Genomic DNA, 17,104 nt, shown 5'->3' with positions numbered 1-17,104 from the left:
ACTAAAAATAAGATGGCTACATTCTATTATATACTGAGCAAAAATAAACGCAACATGGAACAAATCCAAAGATTTTACTGAGTTAGTTAATTTAAGGAAATCGGTCAATTGAAATAAATGTATTAGGCCGAAATCTATGGCTTTCACATGACCGGCAATACAAATATGAATCTGGTAACAGATACACTATACATACAAAAGTATATGGACACCCCTTCAAATTAGCGGATTCAGCTTTTTCAGCCACACCCGAGCACATCGCCATGCAATCTCCATAGACAAACACTGGCAGTAGAATGGCCTTACTGAAGAGCTCAGTGACTTTCAACGTGGCAATGTCATAGGATGCCACCTCCTTTACAAGTCAGTTCAAATGTCTGCCCTGCTAGAGCTGCCCGGTCAATTGTATGTGTTGTTATTGTGAAGTGGAAACGTCTAGGAGCAACAACAGCTCAGCCGCAAAGTGGTGGTCCACACAAGCTCAGAGAACAGGACCACCGAGTGCTGAAGTGTGTAAAAATCGTTTGTCCTCGGTTGCAACACACACTACCAAGTTCCAAACTACCTCTGGAAGCAAAGTCTGCACAAGAACTGTTCGTCGGGAGCTTCATGAAATGGGTTTCTATGGCCTATTTCTAATTGCCTCATGCAGCGTGACACATCTCCTCTACATAGAGTTGATCAGGCTGTTGATTGTGGCCTGTGGAATGTGAATGCCTGTGCGAAGTTCCTGGATATTTGCAGGAACTGGAACACGCTGTTGTACACGTCGATCCAGAGCTTCCCAAAAATGCTCAAGGAGTGTCATGTCTGGTGAGTATGCAGGCCATGGAAGACCTGGGATATTTTCAGCTTCCAGGAATTATATACAGATCCTTGCGACATGGGGCTGTGCATTATCCTGTTTAAACATGAGGCCATGGTGGCGGATGAATGGCAGGACAATGGGCCTCGGGATCTCGTTACTATATCTCTGTGCATTCAAATTGCTAAAGATGAAATGCAATTGTGTTCGTTTTTCCGTAGCTAATGCCTGTCCACACCATAACCCCACCGCCACCATGGAGCACTGTGTTCACGACGTTGACATCAGCAAACCACTAGCCATACACGTGGTCTGCGTTTGAGACCGGTTGGACGTACTGCCAAATTCTCTAAAATGACGGAGGCGGCTTGGTAAAGAAATTAACATTAAATTCTCGGGGAACAGCTCTGGTGTACATTCCTTTGCTGTCCGCATGCCAATTGCGTGCTCCCTCAACTTGCGACATCTGTGGCATTGTGTTGTGTGACAAAACTGCACATTTTAGAGTGGACTTTTATTGTCCCCAGTGCAAGGTGCACCTGTCTAATGACCATGCTGTTTCATCAGCTTCTTGATATGCCACACCTTTCAGGTGGAAGGATTCTCTTGGCAAAGGAACAATGCTCACTAACAGGGATATAAACACATTTGTGTACCACATTTTTGAGGAATAAGCTTTTTGTGTATATAGAACCCCTCTGGGATCTTTTATTTCAACTCATGAAACATGGTACCAACACGTGTTGCATTTCATTTTTCTTCAGTGTATTTTGCTGTTAGAGAGATCATCTCTGTTTTACATTCAGGTGTTCTCTGAATAAAATAAAAGTTACAATTTTCCTTCAAAGCAGCTCTGTGGCTGTGAAAACCTGTCCAGTTTACTCTGTCCTCTAATTACGCCCATTTTGAGCTCGACTGCCCATTGGGAGACTAAATCCATTTCAGAAAGACAGACAGACAGACGAGGCAGAAGTCAGTAACATTTCCCTACACCAACCGATATACTACTTTGCCTTCTCTGTAAACTGATCGCCTTGTCATGGTTAGTCTCTTGCCAACAAAACACATGTTTAACACACCGACACAAGATCCTCATATGCAGGAAATATTGCAGCTCAGGGTGTCCAACTAATCCACTAAAAGCCTGGCAGTCGCTCCACTCCTTTGCCCTAAAATCACGAGACCGTTTCTCAATAACCCCCAGGTCTACTGTTGCTAGCTAAGTATATATACACGCACAGCACATGAACATTTATATATAGCACAACACAAAAGGCAGATCCTTGCCTAGGTTAATACACTTTGTTCGTACAGACATCACTAAGTCACTATCTGGGCAGATAAGGAAGACTAAAATGTTTCAGCCTCATTCACATCTAAGCAGATGTCTATGCTCAGAGCTGAGTATAAATAGGCATCTCCAGTCTACAGTATCAACTTAGTTCTCCAGAAGAAGATACAGCTGTTGAACATAGAAACTTGTAGAGGTAGATATACATTTCATAATGACCATTGTAAAGAGAGGGCCATAAAAATTAAATAGAACTATTCTTAATATCAACGCCTTTGAGGTTCATGATTTCATGTACATTACCAGAAGTATGTGGACACCTGCTCGTCAAACATCTCATTCCAAAATCATGGGCATAAAAATAGAGTTGGTTCCCCCTTTACTGCTATAACAGCCTCCACTCTTATGGGAAGGCTTTCTACTAGATGTTGGGACATTGCTGAGGGACTTGCTTTCATTTAGCCACAAGAGCAGGCCAGTCATGTTATTCCACACTGATCTCAACAAACCATTTCTATATGGACCTTGCTTTGTGCACAGGGGCATTGTCGTTGGAATCACAGAATCGTCTAGAATGTATGCCGTAGCGTTAAGATTTCACTTCAATTGAACTAAGGGGCCTAGCCCGAACCATGAAAAACAACCCCAGAACATTATTCCTCTTCCACCAAACTTTACAGTTGGCACTATGCATTGGGGCAGGTAGCGTTTTCCTTGCATTTGCCAAACCCAGATTCGTCCGTTGGACTGCCAGATGGTGAAGCGTGATTTATCACTCCAGAGAACAAGAACAGATGATTTTTATGCACGACAAGCTTCAGCCCTCGTCGGTCCCGTTCTGTGAGCTTGTATGGCTTACCACTTCGCAGCTGAGCTGTTGTTGCTTCTTCACGTTTCCACTTCACATTAACAGCCCTTACAGTTGATCGGGGAAGCTCTAAGCAGGGCAGAAATTTGACAAACTGACATGTTGGAATGGTGGCATCCTGTGATGGTGCCACGTTGAAAGTCAGTGAGCTCTTCAGTAAGGCCATTCTACTGACAATGTATTGTCTATGGAGATTGCATGGCTATGTGCTCGATTTTAAATACCTGTCAGCAACAGGTGGGTCTGAAAAAGCCAAATCCACTCATTTGAAAGGGTGTCCACATACTTGTGTATATATAGTGTATATTTAAAAGCCAGGGCAATGCATGGGGGAGGGAGGAAAGATGGTCTTGGGAGAGAAAATGATACAGAGTGGGGAAAGGAGCTGTTGCTTGCTAATCAACATTTTTATCAGCAAGATTTGTTTAGAGAGAGGACGAGCTGTCGCCATTGGCGTCAGCAAACGGGGATCCAAATAATCAAAACTGAGGAGCAGCCAATCTACATTTAAATCCACTCCTCTCTGGACTGCACAGACAGCATTCGATAAGTGTCTGAAAAGAACAGAATGGTGGACAACCACTTCACAGTGACCTTCAGTCTGAAAGACTGAACAGAAAAATCTGTCAGAGTGAGTGTGTGTGAGAGACGGATGCATCACATAAACATGCTTGAGAGAGGGGGAAACTAAAGACAGATTGATGTCAGTCGATCCTAATAAGAAGTGATCTCTAGAGAGGCAGACAGACAACTTTAGCTCTGATGTAATGGGATGAGTTCAGAGAGACAAGTTCCTCCAGACAGCCAGTCAGTGAGTCAGTCAGTCAGGCCAGCCTGCAGCTCCCTCAAGATGAATCGCTTTTAATCTGGCCGAGGAACCCCTTGGCAAACAAGGTGAGCAGTAGCCTGAGAGAGGCCGTGGTGTGAGCCAAATGGGAAAACAAAGGCAGAGGCAAGGACAGCCAACAAGAGCCACAGTTGTTGCCCCAGGCACCACTCTGAGGGGTGAAAGAACACATTTATCAATAGTCTTCCACTGGTCTGACAAAAGCAGGAGTTTAATTTCAAAACTGAATTTTTTTCAGTTAGAACATTTGTCTATCAGATATTTTCCTGACAAGAATCCACGATGGGTCTCATGAGTGAGCGGTCAGTTGTGACTGCTAAGTAAACCTTCCTCTATGGTGTGTGTTCTGGAGGGATGGGTCGACGGAGTACATTTTTGACATGCAGCCAGGGTTGATGGGTTCAGTGTGATAAAAAAAAGCCAGACTCATGCGAGTAAACATTGATTTCTATTAATAAACTGCTGATGAATCAAATCATACCATGAGGTCTAAGCAAAAGAAAAATCGGTCCAAAACCCCATGGAAGAGTGATAAATTGTTTTTAAAAAGGACAATAGGGCAGATATGAAATGGAGACTGCGAAGTAGGCCTGTGTTTAATCGGCTAGAAACCAGAAAAATCACTGTTCAAGCAGGTATCAACAGAGCAGCATGACGGTCTTTCTGTCCACTGAAGATGTACATTCAGATGCTGTAACACTATTCTCTGGGCACCTATAAAAAAGGTGCTCATCGTGCTATTCAGGCTCTTTTTCCTCTCTCTCTCTCTCTCTACTCTCCCAGATGTCCCACTCAGTTCAGTGTGCCAATTCTGAACATTAATCCCAACCTGCCGGCTACATGCTAAAGGGTAGTCCTATCGCATCACGTGCCATACTGTGACCTTGATGGTTCCACTCATCATCCATTCCCCACCCACAGCCAACGCTATCCTCACATACCATACCAACCCCCACCCCGACTGTTCTGTATGTCTGAAGAGTGAAGAGCAGAGTTCCTCAATGTTTTCAATTAAATTACATGTGTAAAAGGGTGATCCATCACTTCCCATTTGGTATTCATCCATTGCCAACTCGGGCACACAAACACATTGGGATGGAATCCAGTCGGAGAATCAACTTTCTGCACTGCAGAGGTCAAGCTCTGAGGACACACCATGTCTCTGCAAAGTACATCAAACAAAGGATGCTTTTAAAAAGCTTTGTCAAGCATACTTAACTGTGCCCAGTTAGTCACTCGGTCTTAATTTAAAGCAGTAAGTCAAACAAAGGGAAAGTCTACACATTAGTTCAGATAAAACAGGATGTGATGACATAAATAGGTTTTAAGAGTTGCTTCAAAACCTTTGCTCTATACCAATCAGCCCATAAAAAGAAGGCCCGTGCCATTCCAAACAGTGGAAACAGTAGAAAAAGCTGCAGGGGCGTTTTCATGCGCATTGCTACATCTGGAGCCCAGTTCACACAGCCACCTTCACACTGCAGACCGACTACTAATCTGTCCTGATGACGTCAGTCCCACCCGTCACAACTGCACATTACAATCCCCGGGCCCAGTGCCAGCTTTCACACTGTGTGGGGGGGGGGGGATTACTCAGGAGATTCAATATTGTAGTATTGGCTAAGTACCTACCAAATTGAGAAAATAGGTGTAAGTCACATGCATGGACATATTACACTCCCTTGGCTACTAATGTATGGGTCACAAATGGAGCTGGTGTTGTGGGCAGGAGTGTGTGCAGAGATCAGATGGGGGATGGGAGGGACTGGTGTCATATTCCTCACATCACTTTCTCAAGCAGAAACAACCAGGCCCAGTACATCTAACACATAGTTGTCTAGAATAAATCAAGCTGGAGGCTTGAGGTACAAGGGTAAGTTTTAACGTTCATTTAAGCCCCGGAAGAGCAGCTTTATTATACAACCATGGTTCTGAGCCATGCCCAGAAGACAGCAATAACCCTCTTCCTCCTGGAGTTGATCCCGCCCAGCTGATCATGTGAATCCTCCTGGTGGTAAACGCACTCGCCTGGGTGGATCAGACTACTCGCGTGTCCGTTCTGGACTTATGGGCTAACGCAAGTGGGGGTAAATTGTTGAGACTGCACTCAGGTCCTCTCCAAAAGCACAAGCCCTTGCTATTCAATAAAAACATTCGCATAAAGAGGTCAACTGCATTAAAATAGATAGAAACAGTGGGGCTTTCAGTTCATTGTCTTCATAGATGAACAGAGATTGCAGAGAGCACTCTATATTAGTACCATACTAATGTCAGAACCGAGTGGAGGGCTGGAACCGTGTGTATTCTGTTGCCTCCTGCAAACAACCCCCTCTGGGTGATCAATTCCCCATTTAAGAATATATAACCATAAAAAAATATGAATGTATGAGATGCCTTCTACTGAAGTAAAACAGCCCAGCATGCACCGAGTGGACAGAACAGTAGGAACACCTTCCTGATATTGAGTTCCACCCCCTTTTGCCCCCAGTACAGTGACACAGATTCTACAAGTTGTTTAAAGCGTTCCACTGGGATGCTGGCCAATGTCGACTCCCATGCCTCCAACAGTTCGATGGATGTCCTTTGGGTGGTGGACCATTTTTGATACAAACGGGAAACTGTTGCGCGTGAAAAACCCAGCTGCGTTGTCGTTCTTGACACAAACCGGTATGCCTGCACCTACTACCATAGCCCGTTCAAAGTTACTTTAAATCTTTTGTCTTGCCCAACCACCCTCTGAATGGAACACATACACAATCCATGTCTCAATTGTCTCAAGGCTTAAACATCCCTCTTTAACCTGTCTCCTCACCTTCATCTACACTGATTTGTTGTGGACTTAACAAGTGACATCAATAAAGGATCATAGCGTTCACCTGGTCATTCTGTCATGGAAAGAACAGTTCCTAATGCTATATACACACACACACAAGTGGATTTTTGTTCAGGTTTTGTTGAGTCTTTCCAGAACAGTGGAGCTGGATATAAAATAATCATTTCACGGGGGAATTTCCCTTTGAAGGAAAATACAATAAAAAGCTGGGTTTCCAACCTCCTCCAACCCCAACCATCTACCACTCCATGCTTGGATTTTCAGTCCCATTTCCTGACATCAGGCAGAACTTTCCTTTGACCTCGAAATCCAGAGACAGTGGGCATCCGACAGATCAACGGATTACAGTGCATTATCCCCATGGCCCTGAGCATTAGCTGCTTCATGTCACACTCAAAGAACATACTGATTCAGACTATTCTTCATCGTGCTTGGGTGAATACAGAGTATGACAACATACACAAGATGTTGGTTATAGTGTTACACACGAGCTGAAAACTGGACTTCAGAATCAAGGGAAAATACCCTGCAATTCAATAGACCAATAGCAACCCGGATACTCTCACTAATATGTATGTAAGTATGTATGTGTACACACACACACACACACACACACACACACACACATTAGACCTCTCAAGAAATCCCTGTGCTTGTAAACTGAGAAATGGGATCACGTGTCCAACTGTCAACCAATTGCTCTACTCCTCTATCCAACATGACAAAAATGGCATATAGAGGAGTAGAGCAATTGGTTGATCCGGCGTATGCATTTGTGTGAGAGGGAGAGGAGAGATAAATATGTTTTCTGCACTCTTTCCCTTGAATATCTATAGAAATGCCAGGCAATTTCCAAAAGGAATGATGATAAAAGGTGGGATGCAGAAACCTGTATCTACAGTGCATTTGGAAAGTATTGTGTGGAGAGTGATAAGGAAAAACAATGTAATACATTTTCGAATAAGGCTGTAACGTAACAAAATGTGGGAAAAGTCCAGGGGTCTGAAAACTTTCTGAAGGCAGTGTAGGCGCACAGCATTTGCCATAATAAAAAAAATATATATATAAAAAAAAAGACGACGCATAACAATGTTTTGAGCTGCATGTTGATGTCTGGATGTTCTATAAAAGAAGAAAACGATGTTGAAATAAATGGCATCGATAGTTTGTCTCCAGGCCTCCCATTTATGAAGTTGCAAACATATAGAAATACATAGGATACTTTCAAATGACGGCACAGTAGCGCTAATATTCTAGTTAACAGAATCACTGTGAAATGTATATGGTAGCAACAATGCATCAATGATTTGGGGGCCATTTGGGGTTTTGTGCGAAAGCTGTCAAACCCGTTTTTTGACGAGCAGGACATATAAGAAACAATATGTCACAAGATACAAAATTATCACAGTGACTAAGGTATTATTTGGGATGGTGATGCGACCACAATATTCTATCCTTTATTCATATATTACCATAACAGAATGTATTCATCCCATAACAATTAAACTGCAAAAAGGCAGCTCAGACATATTTGATTTGAAAATTACTTATCTGCTAAAATATGGTCTTGCACACTAGTATGCAGAGAAGACTTCTGAGTTATCTATCTGTAATGGCCAATTACCATTTTAACAGCCTTAGAGGAGAAAAGTACATTCACATCGCAATAAAAATAGCATCTCAATGTTTACTGTGAGCAAGGCCACCATGACAACAGCCCCCTAAATCCACACTGGCTATTAGGTTGGCAGTAATAACTGATGACAATAGAAGGGAAAGGGGATACCTAAATCAGTGTAACGACTAAATACATTCAACCAAAACGTGTCTTCCGCATTTAACCCAACCCCTCAAATCAGAGAGATGATTCCTTAAATCGACATCATCAGCGCCTGGGGAGAAATTATTGCTGGGCGTTGACGTCCTTGCTCAGGGCAGAAAGGAAGATTTTTCCACCTTTCCAACACGGGGATTCCAACCAGCGACCTTTCGGTTACTGGCCAAACGCTCTTAACTGCTAGGCTACCTTCCGCCCCAATAACGTAGGCCTAAGTGTGTAGGCTAAACTGGGGCCAGGAACACCAAGGGTCCCCACACCACAAAAAAAATATGTTTGAGCACCAAACCTGTAATTTCGAAATGTTGTTGTGCATCAGCAATTCTCCTCTTGTTATGTCAGTCACTCAGTTATCCCATATCAGCTAACATTTTATAGATGACTAGGTAAGTTAGTCTAGCCAGCGATCTAAACCTTGTAGTAATCATGGCTGAATTACTGACCGAGCACCCAAGGCCTAGAGGCCCTGACCTCCAGGGGCCCCCATTGTATTTGTTCGTCACTCACTCGGATGGCATAAGTCATGGAAAAATATGGCATTAGATGTATTTTGTCTTCCAAGTCAGTAATTGAGAAAGTATCACCAAGTAAAAAGGTTGGTTGAAAATTCTCTGTGCTACAGTAATAGTACCTACCTAATAAAATGCTTATCGGCCAGCTGGAACAGTAATAATGGTCTGACTAGGCAATATTTTTTTAAATAGCTAGCTTACCTTATGCCTTGAGTTTAGGACAACTGTATTGCACTATCATAACCCAAAGCAAAGGCTGTAGGCTATTAATCCATTGTTTGTGTTATGTCTTTGTAAACAAGCAATGTGCAGTATAGATAAAATGTCACTATAAAACACATTTTATCAACACAATAAAAAAAAAAAAAAATTGCAATACACATCCTATCGGCACCTAGGTATTGTGATATCTTGAGGTCCCTGGCAATTCCCAGCCCTAGTTCATGCACGTGGTTCACATTTTCTATGAGTTTTGAATAAAATCTCTGGGGTTGCCAAATCTACCTACAGTCAATTTGTACTTTGAGGTTTTAACTTAAAACATATGTGGAAAAAGACCTTTTAGAAAATAATTATGTTTTGCGTGAGAGTACAACAGATTGCTCCAGGGTTCAGTGTCAGCAGTTTCACAAATAAAGTAACGGTATGCCCAATCTAACAAAATAAAACATCTGTTGGCATAAGTTACTGGCTTTGTTACTCGCTTTAAGCGAACTACCACAGCTAGTGTCCAGTTGAACGAGCTAGCAAGCCAATTTCTTAAAGCGAAAATCTGCAGTTTAAACGATAACAAACCAACCATACTCCCCGCCCGTTTCATTTAACCCAATGAGTCCCACCGCAAAGTGTTGGAATTCCAACCCCTTTTAAACATTGTGTGTTTAAGCTAAAGACTTATGGGTAACATTGGATTAGTCAATTTATTCTGCATCCATAGATACCAACCATTAGCCTGTGTGATTAACAGGGGCTGAGCTAGAGCTGTGTTTGTGAGAAAAGGACAGATCCCAAAAGGGGCCCTGTGCCGGGTCTTTTTACAAAAACGTCTGTAAAGTTCGAATGATTTGAACTATAAACTATTAAAAGATATCTATGAAAAGCAGAGACTGCCACAAACACGCAAATGTTTTGCTCTACGAGCTACACAACAGTCGTTAGAAGGTTAGGGGTTATTCTACATAGAAGATCAAAGGAAATCACAGGAAAAGGTGCTATTGTCTCAGAGCAATACGTATGAGAACTCCTAAGCCTGTGTTAACCTCAAACCTTATTTTCGATATTTATTACAAAACCCTATTAATTCGCCATTCATTTATCCCCTAGGGATGGCTGTACGAACCAGAGGTAACTCATTTCCGGGTTTTATAACTGCAAGCTGGCGAGCTCTATAAACCAACAGTTGCTGTCGCAAACTCCACACAGTTGTCACTGACTAGTTTTATATTCATGTCCCTGTGAACAAACAATTTATGTACTTACAGCATTCTTATAAATACACTTTTATCAGGTTTTCAGGAACATCTTTTTTTTAATTGACATTTCTAACTAAAACTCATGAATGCAACTATTTGTGTGTTATACTTGTTGTCCTGAAGGAAGAAAAATGTAAAACATGGGCTGGACATAAAGATAAATGAAAATCAAATATTTGCTGGGGTCTCGGGACTGATAGGGTTAATAAAAGATGAGGGATGGGGCTGGAGAAATATAACCACTCAAATTCATAGACAGCTATTGATAAAAGGTCTGCCCATCAATGATAACAAATGTATAGGTTTAACCATGTTTTGTGGCCATACAGTGTTAGTTTAGATTGACTTTGTTTACAAACATTGCCGTAAAACAACTTATATGTTGGGTTCTGGTGAGGTATGACAGTTGAACTAAGCTCATACGGCATTTCTAAGTTATATTCTTCAGGAATCAATGGGTACATAATTATTTTATTAGTCCAAAAATGTACAAAGCAACTGCAGATGGCCCCTTTAACGTTTCCCTGGCTGAGGTGTGCTAGCTGGCTAACCTGAATGCTGGCTACTCAGACAGCGGCAACTAGCGCGCAAGCCATATAGCTAACAAACAAGTTCGCTATCAACGTTCCAGAGCTCCATGTTAGATGACGGAATAGAATCTAGCAGCTTAATTTTCAAAAAATGGATAAAGTGACAAACACACCACGCGCTGCGTGGGGTTTTCCAAACTTTCTCAACTGGGAAGTTGCACCGCTCGCCCTTCCTGTCTACCAAGCTAACTTATCCATTAATGCTAACTAGCTACTTTGTTTTCTTTGTTGAGCTAGCTAGCAGACGTTAGCTAGCATCCATGAGCACCACACCACCTAGTGAAAATAACTTATCCAAGTAGCAGCAGCAATATATTAACTTCTCAACGTTGCATAATTCAAAAAACAGACTGTGTTATTAAACTGCCACATTGTAATTGTTTCGTTATCGGATGTAACTGGCTGGCTAGCTAAGAACATTAGATACACTACTAGCTACCTTAGACTAGACAGTCGATGATAATGTTCACAATAGCACCGGTAGTTAACTACCAAGCTAGCTGGCTAACAACATAATAATAGAACTTACTAGGGATCGTTTGTAAACCTGGGTGTTCGGGGAGGTTGGTATCCATACAGGTGGCAATAAAGCACGTCGAAACAGAAGCAGCACATCTCCGCTGAAACAACCATCTTCCTGCCTCCACTTCCCGAACCACATCCCGGGCTAAGATTCGGGGAGATGCCAGTTGAGTTGTAGCCTCCTGGGGCTGGGGACAATGCGTTGGTGCTACTACTACTACCCCCAGAACCCCCCAGGCCGTTCACTCGATTCATGTTCCCTGCCACCACAGTCGAGGAGGAACCAATCCCCAGGTCCGAGCCACAATGTCCGGTCCCTACCACCCCGTTACCCGCCCCCACCCCGCCAGGACCCCCCGACCCGGGGGATCCCGACAGCTTCTGCTTCTTCACCCCGCAGCACCCAGCCGCCATCTTGGAACAATCTGCACCGACACACCGCTTCCGACCCATCACCGTCAACGCGGGAGGGGTGGGTGGAAACGCGGACCAGACGTAAAAATCCCACTGCGTTAATACGTACGATGGACAATGCCCCACTTTCCCTTTTTTGTCGGGCGACGTTATATTCGATATAAAGAGACCGCAATGTCACCCTAACTCTGCCTTTAAAAAAATACGTGCCTTACGCAAAATCCTTAAGTGTTTTCTTTTAGAAGACAGCACTGGACCACTTCAAATGTTTCGATTGATCTCAGATATTGTCCAAAATACAGGCCTCTTCTTCGGAACACGATAACCACCGAAGTGATTTCACAAAGCAATCTTTCTCTCGAATGATACAGGAACTAATTCACTAGCTACCCAACAGAGAGACCACAGACTTTGATACAGTTAGCTAGCTAATTAGCTAGTTAACTAGACAGCCAGTAGCCAGATGTGGAGCTGTGACAGCTACTGACTGCACTGCACCCCGAGCAGCACAGAGAATCCTTTTTGTGTGGGAGTCGGGAGCTTGAGTACGCAGGACCCATACGCTTTAGCACGAATAGTACATTACGCTTCGCACCATGTAGCTTAACATTGCACCAGATGTTTACTTTCATCCGAACTTCTTGCTAGACAACTGACCCAATGTGTTGCAGCTCCAAACGTCAAGTCGACGCAAAGTAAAATGGCATTTGGCTATGTAGTTTGATCCATCATCAGACAGCGTCAGCGCTGACCAAGTCATTTCAACAAACCAGCTGATCAGTTTGCACCTGTATTTTGTGTCAGTTCTCGGCCAGTTTCAAAAATCGTATTTAAACCCCAGCGTCATATCAGCGCTGAAAGTTAGCTGTAGATTTGTTTTGGACCTTTTCATCCGCTGAATGTAATACATTTTGATAGAGCAGCATTCTATTCCAACTCTGAAATCCTCGGGGTTTGGTTACTCTCGCTCTTCACAGCGGCTACCATTAGCCTGATAGCCTCTGTGATGTTCAGGGGGGGGGGATGTGATCATCTGTCGTCATTGATATTCACAGCGATAGAACACGGGTTAGTAATAAATATATTTCGTATTCTCAACGCCGAAATAAGATCCAGGAAATGTTTTGAAATGGTTTCCTACGCATAATGCGTATAGTCTCACAGTATCTCCTGTCTGTCAAATCTGAATTCTTGCTGCGAATTACGCAAAGAAAATTGCTGCGTGCGCTATCCACCTCAGCTTCTAAACAGCTCGGCTTCAACCGCGTAAGGATATATATTTTACAATTTATGCTTCTTTAGACAATTTGTATCCATCTTCTCTAAGAGAAAGAAAACATGCATCCCTTTAAATACATTTCGTTGTAGTCGGATAATGTGCTGTCAGCCCTTCTTGCCTGCCATGAAGTCACATCAGCTGCAGTTAATGTCTCTGCTACTCCAGAATCGACTTGCCACGCCAGGGATTTTGGAATAGCAGACTTGGAAAATGGATTCGATTGCTCTCACAAAACCATATCAAAATGGGAAACACTTTTCATGCCACTTCGATATCGAAGTGTCTTTTTATAGTAGAGGGTTCGGAGAACTTACGCAGCAGGTTAGAATAATTAACATGGCAAGTTGGATAGTAGACTGAGGTTAAGGTTAGGAAAAGGTTAGGTTTAGCGAAAATTATATCCTAACCTGCTACGAAAGTCACTTTGTATCGAAGTGAAAAATGACCAACATCAAAATACCAATGTAGGCTACTCCAAATATTGCTTGGTCCCCTCCATGCTGTTCAAGTAACCAACCAAAATGTCAGAGTGCCTCTTTATTACATTGGTGTTATAGGCAGGTACAGCGTGATACTTGGTGTAACGTAAGGTGGTACATAGACATACCTGCCTGGTTTTAGGCTATAAAGCGTTACAGTTGTGCCAAAAATCATACTTTCGGCTCTGCCAGTTGTTGGGGTTGCAGCACAGCAGCAGGTGTGAACTAGTTATCTAATGAGTTCTAGCCCGTCAGTCGTGTTGTTGTTGTTACGAACGAGAGTCTGCGGGACAGGGATGGATCAGCTTTATATTGGGAAAGTGTCCTTATAATTTACCCAACAGATGACAACAGTAAGATCACAACACCCAAGACCCCTTCTATCATAGTGAGAGTGATATCAAAGTCAGACATGCTTGCCCTAAAAGTGTTGGTATACATCACTGCAGATGGCTTGCTGCTTGACTCAGTCCTTAAAATGGAGGATGACAGTGAGGTTTCTCAGTGCTCAGCAGATAAAGACGCAGCAGGTTTGGAGAGAACACATGCAGTGCCCTCTAAACTGCTAGGCTGAATTAATTAACATCAGCTTGAAGCCCCCAATTATTTTGCACCGTACTGCCCATCTTCATTTGAACTACTGTATATTGCAAATGGTTATTTGCGAGAGCAGCAAACTATACTTGCTACAATGAGCTGGCCACCCCCTGGTCACAGAACAAATCATTGATTGAGAAGTTAATGGTATTTTTGGAAGTTTGTCTCATCTGTAGTCAGGTTAGAATCCTGATATGACAGGGTGATAGCCCAATGAAATGTTTCTACATGCACAAGTGATAAATTAGCAAGATGATTGGAGTAGAATTGTACTCAATGAAGTATACACTGAGTTTACAAAACATATCATTCCATGACAGACTGACCAGGTGAATCCATGTGAAAGCTATGATCCCTTATTGATGTAATTTTTAAATCTACTTCAATCAGTGGTGATGAAGGGGAGGATACAGGTTAAAGAAGGATTTTAAGCCTTGATACAATTGAGACATGGATTGTGTGTGTTTCATTCAGAATGTGAATGGGCAAGACAAAATATTGAAGTGCCTTTGAACGGGTTAGGCACACCGGTTTGTGTGAAGTACTGCAACACTGCTGGGTTTTTCACACCCGACAGTTTCCTGTCTGTATCAAGAATGGTCCACCACCCAAAGAACATCGAAAAAGGGGGAGGCTTGCAAGCCGAAGAACACCATCCCAAACGTGAAGCACGGGGTGGTAGCGTTGTGGGGGGTGCTTTGCTGCAGGGGGGACTGGTGCACTTCAAAATAAATGGCATCATGAGGAAAATTACATGGATATATTGAAGCAACATCTCAAGACATCAGTCAGGAAGTTAAAGCTTGGTCGCAAATGGACAATGACCCCAAGCATACTTCTAAAGTTGTTGCAAAATGGCTTAAGGACAACAAAGTCAAGGTATTGGAGTGGCCATCACAAAGCCCTACAAAACCTCAATCCCATAGAAAAGTTGTGGGCAGAACTAAAAGCGTGTGCGAGCAAGGAGGCCTACAAACCCCACTCAGTTACACTAGCTGTCAGGAGGATGGGCCAAAACTCACCCAACTTATTATGGGAGGCTAGTGGAAGGCTACCCGAAACATTTGACCCAAGTTAAACAACTTAAAAGGCAATGCTACCAAGTACTAATTGAGTGTGTAAACATCTGACCCACTGGGAATGTGATGAAATAAATGAAAGCTGAAATAATTCTCTACTATTATTCTGACATTTCACATTCTGAAAATAAAGTGATGAGCCTAACTGACCTAAAACAAGGGATTTTTACTTTGATTAAATGTCAGGAATTGTGAAAACCTGAATTTAAATGTATTTCTAAGGTGTATGTAAACTTCCAACTTCAACTGTATATACACATTTGGAAGGTTAACCCTCGCCCCATTCTGACGTCCTGAGCAGGTTTTCATCAAGGATCTCTCTGTACTTTGCTTCGTTCATCTTTCCCTCGATCCTGCCACTGAAAAACATCCCCACAGCATGATGCCACCACCATGCTTTACCGTGCAAGGTTTCCTCCAGATGGGACGCTTGGCATTCAGGCCAAATAGTTTAATCTTGGTTTCATCAGACCAGAGAATCTTGTTTGTCATGGTGGTAGAATCTTTAGGTGCCTTTTGGCAAACACCAAGCGGGCTGACATGTGTCTTTTACTGAAGAGTGGCTTCGGTCTGGTAACTCTACCATAAAGGCCTGATTGGTGAAGTGCTGCAGAGATGGGAGAACCTTCCAGAAGGACAACCATCTCCAAAGAGGAACTCTGGAGCTCTGTCAGAGTAACCATCGGGATCTTGGTCACTAACCTGACTAAGGTCCTTCTTCCCCAATTGCTCATTTTGGACGGGCGGCCAGCTCTAGGAAATTTTGGTGGTTCCAAACTTCTTCCTTTTAAGAATGATAGAGGCCACTGTTCTTGAGGACCTTCAATGCTGCATACACATTTTTTTTGTACCCTTCCCCCAAAGTCCTGTCTTGGAGATCTACGGACAATTCCTTCGACCTTAAGGCTTGGTTTTTGCTGACATGCACTGTCAACTGTGGGTCCTTATATAGACAGGTGTGCTCCTTTCCAAATCATGTCCAGTCAATTTAATTTACCACAGGTGGACTCCAATCAAGTTGTAGCAACATCTCAAGGATGTTCAATGGAAACAGGATACACCTGAGCTCAATTTCGAGTCAAAGGGTCTGAATACTTAAGTAAATATAGTATGTTATTTTTAATACATTTGCAAACTTTTCTAATAACCTGTTTTTGCTTTGACATTATGGGGTATTGTCGATTTGAGGATTAAAAAATATAAAAAATTTAGAATAAGGCTGTAACGTAACAAAATATGGAAAAGGTCAAGGGGTCTGAATATTTTCCGAAAGCACCTTATATTGTCCCATAAAATAATCTGTACTACACCTAGAATTTCTTCCCTATGTGGAAGATAGGTGAATTGCAACAGTACTAGGCTGCATTCAAAACAAATTTTCCCCCATATATAAATTAATTTGGTGACCCAGACTTTGAATACCACCGATTTAGAGGGTGGCCAAAATTGTCCATCTCTCAGATATTGATTTAATGTGACGCATGTCATCACAAAAAACAATGATTGTCCCAGGAGACATAGGTTCAACATTTTTAGGTATTAAAACTGTTAAAATTATTCTCCTGTAGGCATTGTCGGTCTCTTGCATGCAGTTGAAAAGGCAGCATTCTCCACATTCCAGGAAGGTACATGTGATTCTCTGGTGCCTGCCTGAGGCATCTTTTAACAGTTAGACAGCT

At 42.6% G+C, this 17,104-nt stretch overlaps 2 protein-coding genes across 2 annotated transcripts in view; one reads left to right on the top strand and one right to left on the bottom strand.

The window, feature by feature from the left end:
* Positions 1-13,138, bottom strand: part of LOC135550434 (nuclear protein AMMECR1-like) — a 39,461-nt gene extending 26,323 nt beyond the window's left edge. The window contains exon 1 of the mRNA XM_064981225.1: positions 11,585-13,138. Coding sequence (XP_064837297.1) covers positions 11,585-12,030 — 446 coding nt within the window. The 5' untranslated portion in view covers positions 12,031-13,138. The remainder of the gene's footprint in view (positions 1-11,584) is intronic.
* Positions 1-17,104, top strand: part of LOC135550436 (bcl2-associated agonist of cell death-like) — a 339,230-nt gene that overhangs the window by 13,309 nt on the left and 308,817 nt on the right. The window lies entirely within an intron of this gene.

Source organism: Oncorhynchus masou, chromosome 12 (assembly GCF_036934945.1).
Source record: "Oncorhynchus masou masou isolate Uvic2021 chromosome 12, UVic_Omas_1.1, whole genome shotgun sequence".
Lineage (NCBI taxonomy): Eukaryota > Metazoa > Chordata > Actinopteri > Salmoniformes > Salmonidae > Oncorhynchus > Oncorhynchus masou.
Note: the sequence above shows the minus strand (reverse complement) of the source record. Positions and strands in the feature narration are given on the sequence as shown.